The 15,349-nt window shown below is 43.0% G+C and overlaps 1 protein-coding gene across 1 annotated transcript in view; it reads right to left on the reverse strand.

Moving 5' to 3' along the window:
- Positions 1-15,349, reverse strand: part of ADAMTS20 (ADAM metallopeptidase with thrombospondin type 1 motif 20) — a 339,290-nt gene that overhangs the window by 36,053 nt on the left and 287,888 nt on the right. The window contains exons 34-35 of the mRNA XM_088456448.1: positions 14,608-14,699; positions 14,433-14,527 (exon numbers count right to left, since the gene is read on the reverse strand). Of these exons, the coding sequence (XP_088312574.1) occupies positions 14,433-14,527; positions 14,608-14,699 (187 nt within the window). The remainder of the gene's footprint in view (positions 1-14,432; positions 14,528-14,607; positions 14,700-15,349) is intronic.

Below are 15,349 nucleotides of genomic sequence, written 5' to 3' on the forward strand. Positions count from 1 at the left end.
GAGCGAGCGCAAATAGCGTCCGGCTCTGAATCATGCCCTTAGTTATGCAATTTTTGCATTTTAAATGTTCCTATTCAAAAGCTATAAAAGCTTGGTGCATAAGAATGGATAGTGTGCAGTAACAGTGGGCAATATTCTAAACAAATGATATTTCTGTTGAAGCAGGAGAGCGCTACTGTGCATTCTCCATATTGGCTCCTTTAGGGAGGCTTCAATCTCCTTACTAGGATAGACACCATCACTACTTCTGCACATGTGCAACGCCATCCTGTCACTGTGATAGAGCACCACAGTGGGAGACAGCTCAGAGAGACCCTGATAATAAACGGTTGTTCAACCCTGTGAGACACACTCATACAGCTTGCATCCTGCACCGCTACCCACATACAGTCACCAGCAGGTGACCTGTATGCTTTGGTCAAACTTTGCTCCATGAACAGAGTCTGTGTATGAATAAATGTGAGGAACGGCTGGACTATTCACAATACTGCTAAATAAACCATGACTATGACTCAGGGCATCAGCTGGTGTGTACTATACTCTGTCATACCACCACCAGTTATACACACATATTCTTACAATTTCCCTGGACACATCTTAAAAACCTGAACTGTCCCTGTAACCAAAGCAATAATATGGGAGGACAATTGGAAGTAGAGACAAAAATGAAAAACATCAGAATTATTTGCTTTAATAACTGGTTATATTGTTGCCCCTTTGCAGTGTTTTACTTTCAAAGTCAGGTATTCTAATCCTTTCCCTACCCCTTCCATAACCCTCCACGCACCCTGAACCTAACCTCCCCCACAGTGCCTTAACCAGTGGTCTCCAACTCATAGCTCGCGAGCTACTGGTAGCTTGCAGTCTAAATTTTGGTAGCTCGTCTAACTGCAGTACTACCATGTCAACTAGTAGGGTAGCTTGCCTAGCTGCAATACTGCCGAGTCAGCTAGGAGCCCACAAGGAGGAAGTGACCTCTAATGCATGCTCCCCTGTGGGTGGAGCCACGGGAAGCGAGTGAAGTGATTACCATAGCCGCTATGATCACCTGACATGTTTCTGCGCCATGGTGGAGCGGCACAATACGTGGCAAACACTGAGAGTGACTCCTGCCCAGCCCTCAATTGTTCGGTTATTAGCCAGATTTTTTTTTTAATATAATTTTAGTGGCTCTTCAGAAGGTATAATTTGTCTCGCGTAGCTCACACCCCAACTAAGGTTGGTGACCTGGCCTAACCCTCCCCCCTAGTGGCTACCTCTAGCCCTCTCCCTTGTGCCTAACCCTAACCCTTCCTCTCCCCCTACTACTTATCTTTGGGATGCAGGCAGTCAGGATGCCAGTGCCGGGATTCTGACAGGTGTCAGGATTTCAGTGCCAATATTCTAAGTACCGAAATCCCATGTGCCGGGATTGTGACTACATCCCATAAAAGATGTTATGAAAAGGTTACCATAATGCCTGATGCTCGCTTACTCTGTTTGCAGCTGTAAGCAGTGGCGGGCTGGGCTGGGGGGCAGGGTGCCATGTGCCCCCTGGGCTGCAGTGCCATGCGGGCCGCTGGCCGTGGGCAGTCTGTGTCTCTGTGACACAGGCTGCACCGCGCGTGTAGCGCTGACTGGACGGAGTTCGGTCAGCACTACACAGTTACAAACACACAGCCGCCGGAACCGGCAGCTGTGTGTTTGTTTTGAATGGCAGCCAATGAGAGTCTATCAGACTCTCACTGACTGCCGCTGCGCCCACTGCAGGAGCCGCTCCATCTTCCGGCTCCTGCAGTGGGTAATGGGAGAGACGTCATGACGTCTCTCCCATAATGCAGAGCGGCCCGGGAGGACGAACAGAGGAGCGGATGGCGGTGGCGGGAGCGGGGATTCAGGTAAGTGTTTTCTTTTATTATGTGTGGCACTACAATGGGGAGAGCACTACTGGGGGCACTAAAAGGGGGAGAGCACTACTGGGGGCACTACAAGGGGGAGAGAGCTACTGGGGGCATTAAAAGGGGGAGAGCACTACTGGGGGCACTACAAGGGGGAGACCACTATTGGGGGCACAACAAGGGGGGAACTACTACTGGGGGCACTACAAGGGGGGATTACTACTGGGGGCACTACAAGGGGGGGACTACTACTGGGGGGCACTACAAGGGGAAGAGAACTACTGGGGGCACTACAAGGAGACACCACTACTGGGGGCACTACAAGGGGGAACACTACTGGGGGCACAACAAGGGGGGGCTACTACTGGGGGAACTACAAGGGGGATTACTACGGGGGGCACTACAAGGGGGGGACTACTACTGGGGGCACTACAAGGGGGGCTACTACTGGTTGCACTAAAAGGGGCGAGAATACTACTGGGGGCACTACAAGGGGGGACTACTACTGGGGGCACTGCATAGGGGGAACCACTACTGGGGGCACTATATAACGGGCTTATTGTCACGGCCAGGGTATTTCAGCATGGCGCTAGGCGGGTGTTACCTGTGAGGTCGTTGTGGTGTGGGCTGTCTGGTGGCGGAGCTGGTGTCTGGCGGGGGGCTTTGGCTGCGTGCGTTGTTGTGCGGGCCTGTTGTCACTCTGCGCTGGTAAGGCCTGGCGGCGTCTCCATTCCATTTGGCATGGGCGCCGCCATCTTGCCTTCTGGCCATGTGATGCGGCTGGCCAATCCTGGTGAGTCACATGTTCCCTCCGGCCAGTAACAGCACGGCATGGGGTATTTAGGAAGGGTCAGTGCCTTCCTTCTTTGCCAGTGCAACGTGTATCTCAGCCTAGCTGAGAGGAAGTTCTCTGTGCTTATCCTGTTCCTGTGAATTCGCTGTCTGCCTGTCAGCTCCTAGCTTCCGCTGGACTACCCCGCTTCCTCCATCACCCTTGCCCATACCTGAGTGCCTGAGCCTGCTGACATCCTGCTCATTGCCTTAGTTCACTACCTGCATACCTGGCTATTATTTTCCTGCATCACTACCTGCATTGATTATTTTCAGTCTCACTACCTGCACACCTGGACAGCTCTAATTGTCTCTACTTGGACATTAACCCATTACTCCCACCACAGAACTCTTGTGCACATTTATATATTCCTGGACTTTTATTTACTGCCATATTTTATGTCTTCTCAAGCACTTATTAAAAAACCTAGGCCCTCATTCAGAGCCACTCGCTAGCGGCAGAACGCTCGTTCCGAGCGATGTTCGCACATCTGCGCATGCATACGGTTTTTAGTACGCATGCGCGAACCAGTCAGTGCGGCCGAAAATCGTTTGTACGCAATATAGCGAGTGCCTGCTATTTTGAGTGACAGAATGAGGCATATGTGGGTGGTAACAGGGGAAGGTGCTTGAAAACGGGGAGTGGAGATCAGAACGCAGGCGTGCTTAAAGGTCAAAACGGGCGTTTTATGGGTGTGCATAATTAATATAGCAGCGTCATTGACCACGTCACTTGTTTTCTTTTAACTCAGAACTGCTCGCAAAATAGCGGTTGAAAAAACCAACCACAAGAATAGCGAGCAGTTCATATCCTGTTAGATGTACTCGATTAATCTAATAAATAGCGGACATGACGTATGGTGCGAGTGGCCAGGGGGCGTTTTTTACAAATAAACGAGCGTATGTTTTGCTCGCTCGTTCAGACTTAGAGGTGTGAACAGACTGCAATGTGCGAACGGATCATTTGAATAGCCACCCCTTGTTTTTGAACGAACGAACGCAAATAGCGAACGGCTCTGAATGAGGGCCCTAGTTTTTTATTCAAATCCACTTCTGTGATCGCTCCTGCTACCACCCCGGGTCCACAAACAACCCAGAACATAACACTTACTACTGGAGACACAAGGGGCACTGCACAGGGGGGACCACTACTTGGGTACTGTATAAGGGGCACTGCATAGGAGGATCACTACTGGTGGCACTACTGGAGGCCTGCATAATGGGGTCCTCTCCTGGGGCACAGGGGGCACTGCATATGGGCACCACTACAGGGGGCTGCCCCTAATCTTTATTTCTACTTCACATTAATTCCATATGGACCCCCCTCCTCCCTGGAACAATTGAGGGGGGGCGTCGTAGCACGCACGTGCTCCGGGCACCCTGGCTACACGCTACTCCTCTGCCAGGGCCACCTGCATGCATTTGCCCCCCAGACTAAAAGTTGCCAGCCAGCCCCTGGCTGTAAGTGCAGCAAGAAATGCAACTTTGAATGTAAAGAATGAAAGGTAAACAATCTCCAGTGGTTAGAAAGGGGAAGACATTAAGGTATCTAGAATCAAATTCAAGCATGGATTCTTTTACCTGACAGAATATAATTATTCTTCTGCAAACAGTTTTAATTTTTAATCTTAGAGTACACTTAATGCTGAGCTCTGAAACCTTTTTATTTATCATTAGTCCCTGCTCAATCTCCATAACATTATATTTAGACTTGTCAGATGTGGATGGAGAACTGGTCCTTAACATTATAGATCAGGACATGTTGGCAGAAACCAAGCATCTTCTATCAGCATTCCATGAGTAACTGGGAACCATGGACAAATGCCTTTTCCTTTTAAGTCCTCCATGGCAGTCTTACTTGTGGGTAGAATCCTATTCTCACTAGAAAGAGATATGGTTACATTTAAACTTTCACTAACTGCTAGTGTACTAGATAGCTCCACCCTTTAACATAGGGGTGGGCAACTCTCGGCCCTCCAGCTGTTGTTGAATTACAAATCCCAGCATGCATTGCAACATATTAAGCATGGCCAAATAGCAAATCTGTGGCAAGGAATGCTGGGTTGTGTGGTTGTACAACATCTGGCGGGTCGCATATTGCCCACCCCTACTTTAACATGTGGTTTTTTTTGTCTCTTAGTTTAGAACTAGAGTGTAGGGAATCTGCATGACTGGCGATTCGATTCCCGGCAGCGCCTGGCCGGCAGATGAGCAGAGCCCGGCAGCGGAAGCCCGACAGCGCTGGAAATCCCGATTGCTAAGGTAAGTATATACTAACCTAACCCCCTAACCCTCCTTAGGGGTGCCTAACCCTAACCTCCCCCCCAAGTGCCTAACCCTAACCCCCCTCTAAGTGCCTAACCCCCCCTTCCCCGCTGCCTAAACCTAAGTCCCCCGGGGGGTGCCTAACCCTAACCCTCCCTCCCCCTAGCCTAACCCTAACCCTCCCGGGGGGGGCCTAACCCTAAGTCCCCCCCCCAGGTGCCCTAAACCTAAGCCCTCCCTGCAGCTGTCTGCTCGCGGAGCCCGGCATCCCTTCGATCGGGATGCCGGGCGCCGGTCTCCCGGCATCGGGGAAATGTCAGGTGTCTACATCTAGACGCCCCGCATTTCACCCTTGTTGGGATATGACAGTCGGGAAGCCGGCTGCCGGTATTAAGGCAGCCGGTTTCCCAATTGTGTACCGAGTGTAGGTGTCAGTTCTGAGGCTTACTTTATCTCCAATGATGTGCCACTCTGTAGCCTCAAGCAGCGAGTCACCGCTCGACCAGCAATTCCCTGGTGGCATCGCTATTTGCACTACTTCAAGAGCAAATGTGATTGTTAAGTGCAGATGATGTATGCAGCTGGCAGGTCTGAACAGGTGTATGCCACTGGCATCAGCTCAGAGGTGCGAAAGATGGCACCACACACAAGTACAGAGCTGCTGCTGCTGATCCCTCCTGCATTCCAAGATTAATCCAGTCTATGCCTGTCAAAATGATCCACGGTGAAAGTCAAGCCTTCTCCTCAACAGAAAGATGCTGCTCCTGTAAAGTCAGCACACTGTAGCTAGCTACACACTATACAATTATTAGGCCTATTTGCCAATAATTGAGTGATCAGCCTTATTTATTGTAAAGTGTGTATGATGAACGATCGTTTCAGCATTTCACCGATAAAATAGTTAGAAAACATCCACAAATGCATTACTTCGATTATCTGATCTGTCGGTCAAGACCAAAAATCTCAGCCTCAATTTCCTGATATCGAGCAGTGTGTGTGTATACTCGATAATCCCATATTTCCTATGCTTTTTCTCCTGATTACCTCATCACCCTTGTGAGCATACATATGCAAATTCACTGAAATTCACCAGGTATTTCATTTAAATTGTATAGTATGTAGCACAGATATTGGGACTGTGATTTTGCTGAAACATTATCCCAATTATTATCATTTTGATCAGAAAATTGCATAGTGTGTACAGTGGCGGCTGCAGCGCAGTCCAAAATTCAAATAGAGGCGCCACACCAACTGCCAGTGAGTCCCGGATGGCGATGTTTGGCAGCCTTTGGGGTCGCAGTTGGTGTGGCTCCCCTATTTGAATTTTGGACTGTGCTGCAGCCCCTCCTCTGGAGCCACCACTGGTATGTACCAAAGTTATGTGCTGCACTTTTTAAGTTTTTGATAGTTTTTTTCTTTAAACAGTGCTGCTCCAAAACCAGGAAGGAAGAGAGTCTTTCTAAGAAGAAATGTCTCTACTAGTCAGGAAAGTCAGGAGAGTGAAGACTCTGGGGAAATTAGAAAAGAGCCTAGATCAATTAAAACTTATCTGGTTGAAAGAATGCTTAAAAATATTATAAAACCATGAATTATAAAGAATAATGTAGAACAAGATCCGTTATTTAAACAACATTCAAAAAAGGAAAGGTAGAGTGTTTCCTATTCATAAAGTTATGAAGGATCTGGTTATTAAAGAATGGCAGCATCTAGGCAGATGCCAATGGGGCCAGTGGAGATTTTAGTAGATGTTTCCAAGTCAGGGATCAAGATTTTATAAAGTTGTGCTCTGCAGTCAAGGTAACTCTAACTTTCAGAACTACCATTTCTCTGGAAGTTGGAGGCTCAGAGACATAGGGGTCTATTCATCAAACGATAAATGGCCCGGTAACCATATGCATGTTTTAGTTCCCGGCCCGTTCATCATCTGGGATCCAATAGGACCCCATGATATTCGGCAAACTCTGAAGAGTGAAAGTTTTTGGAGTTTGCTCACGAGAACAAGCACCATCTTTAGACAGCGCTTGCTCTGGTAGCTCCCTCCTTCCTATGGGAAAGAGTTCCAGGGATGTGGGCAGATCCCTCCGCCGTCTTCTCACGGACTCCCCGGTGGCTTTGTGCATGCATGACCTCAGGTCACGCATGCGTAGCCGAGACAACGGGGAAGAGGTAAGTAACGCAGCTACATCTGTAGCTGCGATACTAACTGAGGGAACAGCTGCTTTTCGGAGCAGCTGTCCCCTCACTGAAGCAATGATGAATTGCTTCGGTGAAATCTATCCCCCGCTGTACGCAAGTATCCCTCGCAGCGAGTTCAATACTTAATCATCAGAGGCCGTACGGCGCCATAATGAATACAAAAATGGAGAATTGGTTTAAAATATTGCACATTTCAACTGTAAATACATTAAGGTCTGGTATGGTGAAAGCATCTGTTACAAGAGCACTTAGGATATGGAGTTCCAGACTGCATTTTGTTACTGTAGAAAAAAATCACCAGGCAATACCAGTAGCAAGAAGGGCCCTGCGATTGCACCATTGGGCAACAGATAAATACTTCAATAAGAAATTGTCAACATTAGCTTTTGAAGGCTCTCTATTGTTTGGTGATAAGTTAGAAAACCTTATGCTAAATATATCTAGTGGAAGGTCAAATAAATTGCTGCAAGATAGAAAAAGCTGATTTTTGTGTCCTGCTTCATCTCAACAACATTTTAAGGAAGCAAGGAGTTACAGAACAAGGCGCCAGTATGGCAGAAAATGCTAGGCTGTTCATCAAAGCAATCCTTTCTCCAACAGATACAAGACAAGATTATAAATCATCTCAATTACTAAGTCATTAATGCATGTAGAAGTGCCATAAGGTTTGCTATAAAGTGGATAGAATCTATGTTTGACAGCTGTGTGCAGGAGATCTTTTTTTGCTAGTTACTGAATATAATTCAAACAAACACCCAGAAACCAATGTGATGGTCACTTCAAGGAATCCACACAGGACCATAGAACTAGAAGCATTGACAGAATGTCTAAAAAAGTTGCACAAAGCAAAAGCAATTTTGAAACCAACAGTATACAGGTGCACTGGTACACTTGTTATAGTTCTTCCTGTTCAAGAGGGAACAGACCTTTATTATTGTATGTTGCTTGTTTAAAATAATTTTAAAAAACCTTCAGGATCCTACAGAACAATTCTGGGTCTCAGGAAATGAATCAAACACATCTATTCAAGACATTTCAGGATGGAAACATTAAAAATAATTTTGACTAGAATATGTAAAGGGGACATCCTGGCTTTGTTAGATCTCCAGGACCTATTTCCCTATTTTTATATATTTCCCATTACAAAAAGCCATCAGATGTTTTTCAGATTTCATATTTTGGGCAACCATTACCAATTTTGGGTTGGCAACAGCACTAAGAAGATACATCAAGTTGCTTGTAACACTTACAGCTGAATTAGGAAAACAAGATGTAACAATGTGACCATATCTGGATGATTGCAGGAAAATCAAAGACTATAGTGCAGGCAAAAGTAGTCATGAATAGCTCTTAAATTGGAAAAACTGGCTAAATCCCACTCAGCAGTTGAAGTTTCTTCTGATACAAATCAATATGCTACAATATACAGAAGCAATATACAGAAGCAAAGACACACAATAATCTGGACACTGTAAATCCTAGTTCAAGTGCAGCACAGAATGCAGCTCGGGATGGGCTTTTGTTTTTTGGGAATGTTCTCTTAAACCTCAGATGTATTCCTATGGGCAGAATGGAGAATATGAAAACTACAGTGGGATCTTCTGTCCAAGTATAGCACCAATATCCTTGGTTCAATGCATTCTGATACAAGAGTCCACCAAAAATTCCTGTAATTGGTGACTCAATCCAGACTTAAAAAACCAGGACAAATCTAATTTTGTGTTTTCACTACATGGTTTTAATAACTTTTAAGTGCAGCATTTTGTGAAGCTCATTTAACAACACAAATTGCGCAAAACAATGATTTTATTCAACAGCCTTTTTTTTTAAATAAAACGTTTATTATATTCTATGTTAAAGGCTATTTAAATATATATGGCAGTTTAATTATGAATTTGTTTTTTATCTATACATAGTATAAAATAAAGTCCCCGGTAGGCGTATGTCTGTTTGTTCGGGCTAATCTTGTTAACCACTGGATGGATTTTGATGCAGTATTTACTATTCTGTAGAACAATTGTTGAGGAAGGTTGACACATTAATGTAAGCTAAAAGGGAGCCAAGCAGTGACGATTCCAGTGAAGCAAGTCAATAAAAAAATGAATGTCTGTCTTGGCTTATGCTGCCTAAACAGTTAGATATATCCCAATGATGGACTTTATTTTATACCATGTAGAGATTGATAGGTATTATTCAGTTTCTCCAGAAAAAATTGAGGTAAGCCCGATTTACTAATGCAAAAATGTAAGTTTTTCCCTTTTTTTACTGTTAATATTTAATTTATGCGAAAATTCTTAGATTTCAAATGAGTCCAGTTCCCGGTAAGATCCTGCTTTGGCATGACAATAAATAAAGCACAGGGACAGACACTTAACATGGCTGGGGTTGATCTAAGTGGAGACTGTTTTGCTCATGGACAATGTTATGTGGCCCTTTTGCGTGTCATGTCAAAACTAAATCTTTTCATGTTGACATCAGGGGGAAACACGACTAATGTCATCTACAAGGAAATCTTATAAGACCTTGGTTAAAAAAGGCTATCGCCGTAAATTCAAATTTGCTCCCATGGGAACCTGGGGTGGGTCGCTAGTTATGAATAATTTTGTCACTTTGAGGATACATTGTTTAAAATCCATTTTAGACATTTCAAAGACAATGTTATATGTGTTTATGCTTACAATGTTTATTTATTTATTGATAAAATAGTTAAGTCACCAGACTGTGAATGTATTTATTGGGAATGTATTTGGTGGGTCAACAAAGCAGTCACATGAGCTGCTATAATTATACCAGTTGCACTCTATTGCATACAGTTGAATAACCGTTTTAATTTTACAAAGCACAATATTCGAAGAAAGAACACTTACAGTTAAACATGTAAGTTAAGCTTTTTAACATATATGCCCCCTTTCTTCTTAATAACTGGTCCTACAATTATACTGGCCAAAAATATAAGGAAGGTTACACCATGTAACTATATGGTAACTATGAACAAAGCTATTTTTTCTTTTTGTATATTGCAGCCCCTTCCTATTATGATATATACACAGAAAGACTGCAAAACCTGACTGCAGAGTAGGACCTAATAGTCTATGTAGTCTACACTTTGAGTGTGTGTGCATGAGTGTGCATGTATGTGCGTGTTTATTAACATTTTCTATTATTATCTAAGTGTTATCAATAGCAATAACTTTGTCCCAAGCATGCTTTTTTTATGGTTCTGCTTGGAGACCATTCCATTGCTCTATTACCATTTCTGTAAAACAAAAAAGACATGTTACCAAAATAGTTGGAAGATATTTTTAAGATTAGTAAAACATGGAAAGTAAGATTCAATGACTGCAGTACCTCTAAGAATATCAAAATATCAAGTCATTTTGCAAGGGTAAAAAGCTTTTTGAGCACGCTCTAACCTGGAATGCTACCAGAACATATTAACATATTCTACACCCCTTAAGTTCATTTTTTATTTCACAAGACAAAATTAAATATTTTCCATGTGTGAGCAGTATGACATTTAATACTGCAGCCAGATCACTTTCAGCAAGGAACAATATCACTAGATCACAGATAGGCAACAGGCAGCCCAAGTGCTGTCATCATCCTGGCAAGTTTTTGCCTGTAGCCCCAAACACTTTCTAGGTTCATGCCCCTTCGCTGGCTACTATTTTATAAGTCAGTGCTGGGGAAACAGGTGAGCTCATTGGAGTAGAAAGATTATGCTTCTGCATTCTGTGACTACAGGGTGAGGAAGCTAGATTACACTACATGATTTCCCTCCTCATCTTTGTGAAAGATTTGATTCCTAAACTCTGACTGATACAGAGGTCATTTTGGGTTATAGTATGACTTCTGGTATAATAAGAGGGCATGAAAAATATCAGGTTGCTCATCACTGGTCTAGAGTGATACAAAATCATACTGCTCTCTGTGAACTCATGAAATGAAAGGACTTGAGTCAGGACTTAAGGGATGAACCTTTCTCTTCATTGGCAAATTCATCAAAAGGGCATTAAACCCTTGACCCCAATACATTTAGGAGAAAGCAGACTTTAACTAAGCAGGAATCTGTACACACTCTGAAACACCTCAACATGAAATAAACGTGAATATAACGAGGACGGATAGTTGTGCATGATCACAAAGATTATTTAGCATAAAGGATCCTAGTCAAGACTGACAATTATAATATTGAACTGTATCCTTTAATTCATGTAGCCCATGATTTGTGTAACATCACTTATTATCTACATAACATCCCTTCATTTTTCATGTATTATAACATACCTATATGTATAAAACTTTGAATAAACCCAATGGGAGACCCATTATTTTTGGGTTAAAATACTTTAGTGCCAACCTATATCATTATATTGCTTATAACGTACAGCCATGTGTTAAAAATTTACAGACTTTAATCAATCAACTTTGATTCAAAAGAGATTAAATGTTCAGACAATTTTATTTGGCTTATATTTGATTGCCACTATTAGCAATCAATCAATGGACCCTGTTTTTTTAGAAGGGAAAAGCAAATCCCTAATTCTATACATTTATATCGATTCTTAATTGATTTATTTTGGAACAATCGTTTTTGCCTTCAAAAAACATTTTTTACCTTCAAAAACAGGGTACAGCAATACGCAAACATTTTCATGGGAGGCTGGGAAGCTCTTATCACACAAAAGTAAAATTACTTGGAATTGCTATTGAACATAGCTCCAATAACGTAATTTCAAGTAATTTTTTTTATTTAAAGTTGATGTCAATATCTTCATTTTAACATCAAGTGGTCAACCTACTAGATTTAAGGTTAATATTCTTTATTCACATCTTATACCAAGAAAGAGCTATTGTACTTATAGCATATTTTTCAAAGGGTATTGTCACAGCACTAGGGTTTTGTAGACTCAGATTGGGATACTTGGAGCCAACATTGTTGGAAGGAAAGTATACAATGCTTTGCCTTGTGCTATCATGGCAGCTTTCATTTAGGGCTATAAAAGGCCTTGTTGGGTGTGGCTCACAGCCATCCCCTGTATAGATGTGTCCCTCTGTATCTGGGAGGTGAGTACATTTAACTGCAATGTAATGGTGTGCTGGGCATATATGCTAGAGTAGGGACCTGCAGAAAAAGAAGGGGTCCCTTGCCGCTGGGCTGCAGGCTTAAATGCTTTGATCAAATCATGACAAAATCCCCTTGGTTTTATTTGCTGCACACACATAGATTTGCAGTATATTATTGTTAGCACTGATAACAAAAGTTTTTCTGTTTTGTATACATTAATGGCATTAATATTGCCACGCTGCTGGTACCATGTATGATATGGGTAAAACCGAACGCAGGCTTATTTCTTTTCTGTTAAGTATACAATGCTTTAGGCCTTGATTAAGTCTTTACACATAAGGATCAAAGCTACAATGCATATAGTGAAACCCAGGGTACATACTAAGCACAGGTAGGTGTACTAAATGCAGTGTCTGAAGCATTACGAATACAGCAGGGGTAAGCTGGAGATGATGCAAGAAGTGTCTGTAGTACTTATAGCAGCTTGTAGATCAGGCATGTCAAACTCAAAATACCAACCGGGCTGAAAATTCAAGGTCTACGTGTGTGGGCAGCAACAAAAAAAAAAGTCTTATATGCAAGTTTGAAAGGTTTATTATTAATAAAAACCAATGCAGTACCCCCTGTAATAGTTCCCCTTATGTAACTCTACCCTGTATTACAGCCCCTTTTGATATGCCTCCTGAATTTGTTCCCATTATGCAATGCCCCTTATGCAGTGCCCTAGTAGTGCCCAGTATGCAGTGCCCCATTAATGCCCCTTATGTTGTGCCCTTAGTAGTGCCCCTTATGCAGAGCCCCCAGTAATGCCCCTTATGTTGTGCCCCCTGTAATGCCCCTTATGCAAAGCCCACAGTAATGCCCCTTTATGCAGAGCACCCAGTAATGCCCCTTTATGCGGAGCCTCCAGTAATGCCCCTTATACAGAGCCCCCAGTAATGCCCCTTTATGAAGAGCCTCCAGTAATGCCCCTTATGAAGTGCCCCCAGTAATGCCTCTTTATGCAGAGCCCCCTGTAATGCCCCTTAAGCAGAGCCTCCAGTAATGCCCCTTTATGCAGAGCCTCCAGTAATGCCCCTTATGTAGTGCCCCCAGTAATGCCTCTTTATGCAGAGCCCCCAGTAATGCCTCTTTATGCAGAGCCCCCAGTGATGCCCCTTAAGCAGAGCCTCCAGTAATGCCCTTTTATGCAGAGCCCCAGTAATGCCCTTAGTAGTGCCCCTTTATGCAGAGCCCCCAGTAATGCCCCTTATGCAGAGCTCCCAGTAATGCTCTTAGTAGTGCTGCTTTATGTGGAACCCCCAGTAATGCCCCTTATACAGAGCCCCCAGTAATGCCCCTTTATGAAGAGCCTCCAATAATGCCCCTTATGAAGTGCCCCCAGTAATGCCTCTTTATGCAGAGACCCCTGTAATGCCCCTTAAGCAGAGCCCCCAGTAATGCCCCTTTATGCAGAGCCTCCAGTAATGCCCCTTATGCAGTGCCCCCAGTAATGCCTCTTTATGCAGAGCCCCCAGTAATGCCTCTTTATGCAGAGCCCCCAGTGATGCCCCTTAAGCAGAGCCCCCAGTAATGCCCCTTTATACAGAGCCCCAGTAATGCCCTTAGTAGTGCCCCTTTATGCAGAGCCCCCAGTAATGCCCCTTATGCAGAGCCCCCAGTAATGCTCTTAGTAGTGCTGCTTTATGTGGAGCCCCCAGTAATGCCCCTTATGCAGAGACCCCAGTAATGCCCCTTTATGCAGAGCCTCCAGTAATGCCCCTTATGCAGAGCCCCCAGTAATGCCCTTTTATACAGAGCCCCCAGTAATGCCCCTTAAGCAGAGCCTCCAGTAATGCCCCTTAAACATTAGAAAATCGAAATAAAGGACCCAATTCTAAGCCCGATTTACCACAAAATCCCTTGGTGATATACAGAAAGGCTATAATTTTTAAAATTAAACTAAGACAGACTACCACTACCTCTTTGTTTATTTTGTGTTACATTGAGTTCTCTTCTAATTATTCTTAATTCTTTCCTGTATATAGTTATACCCTCAATATCAAAAGTGATTTTACTCCACTTTTTTATATTTATTCCAAATCTTAGTAAAAAACCCTATGAAGTTAAAGGATCATTAAAATAATTGGATATTACTAATAAAATACAGTATAAAAAAGAAAAATATTCTCTCATTCCATTATATATTACGATACCTATATCCAAATACTTCTGAAAAGTTGTCTGCTTCACCTTTAACCAATGTTATATATTCTTTTGGGCTATCTGACTCCATTCCCGAACAGTAAATCTGCAGAAAATAAACATTACTATAAGGCAAAAATAACATAAATGTGATTAAGCATTAATATAGTTTTACTATTTAAATACCTTCACTTGCATGTTGTTAATTTTCATTGAATATTCAGCATCTGTTTGAGTGTTATTTAGCAGCTGTAATTCTTTGCAGCTCTTATAGTCACCTATGAATGAGAATAGAATAATGCAATATTTTGTCTGTGAGAGAACATTACGCATACCTGTACCTGGAAGAATCAGAGCAGCCTAATTGCACACTATTCACTAATTAATTTATAGTATTCTTAATCTTAAACACAGCTCTACTGACTGCCTAGGAAAAAGTATATACATGAGCACACCCATTACATTTGTAAATGTGTAACCATGGGAACGCGATTTTGTAGAAAAGGGGTTTTCAGGAATTTCTCTATAATGTACTGTAAGTGTATACCCTTGGGTCTGAAAATGTTTATCACATTCTCCCTTACCTCTGCAAACACATGCCCCCTGATATGCTTCAATTTGGGATTAACCAAATATATTATAAGAATTAGGTGAATACTTAATCCCATTACAAAGCATCATCATCATCACTCTGTATTATGGATCTAGCTACAACAAGAGATAAGCTCCTAAAAAGGAATCCCTGTGGATGTGCCCTGGTATAATTGTATCACAATTTTGTGAACACACTGACACTGTATTTTGCCTACACTTGCCCACCCCTGCTATTCCGCCTCTCCGGACGTAAAAGAAGTGCAGTCCTAATTAAAACTTAAAAGCTAATAGACATATGCACATGTATATTAGGAATGCAAGTGCAGTATGGAAA

This window comes from Taudactylus pleione, unplaced genomic scaffold, assembly GCF_031769625.1.
Source record: "Taudactylus pleione unplaced genomic scaffold, aTauple2 ptg000041l, whole genome shotgun sequence".
Taxonomy (NCBI): domain Eukaryota; kingdom Metazoa; phylum Chordata; class Amphibia; order Anura; family Myobatrachidae; genus Taudactylus; species Taudactylus pleione.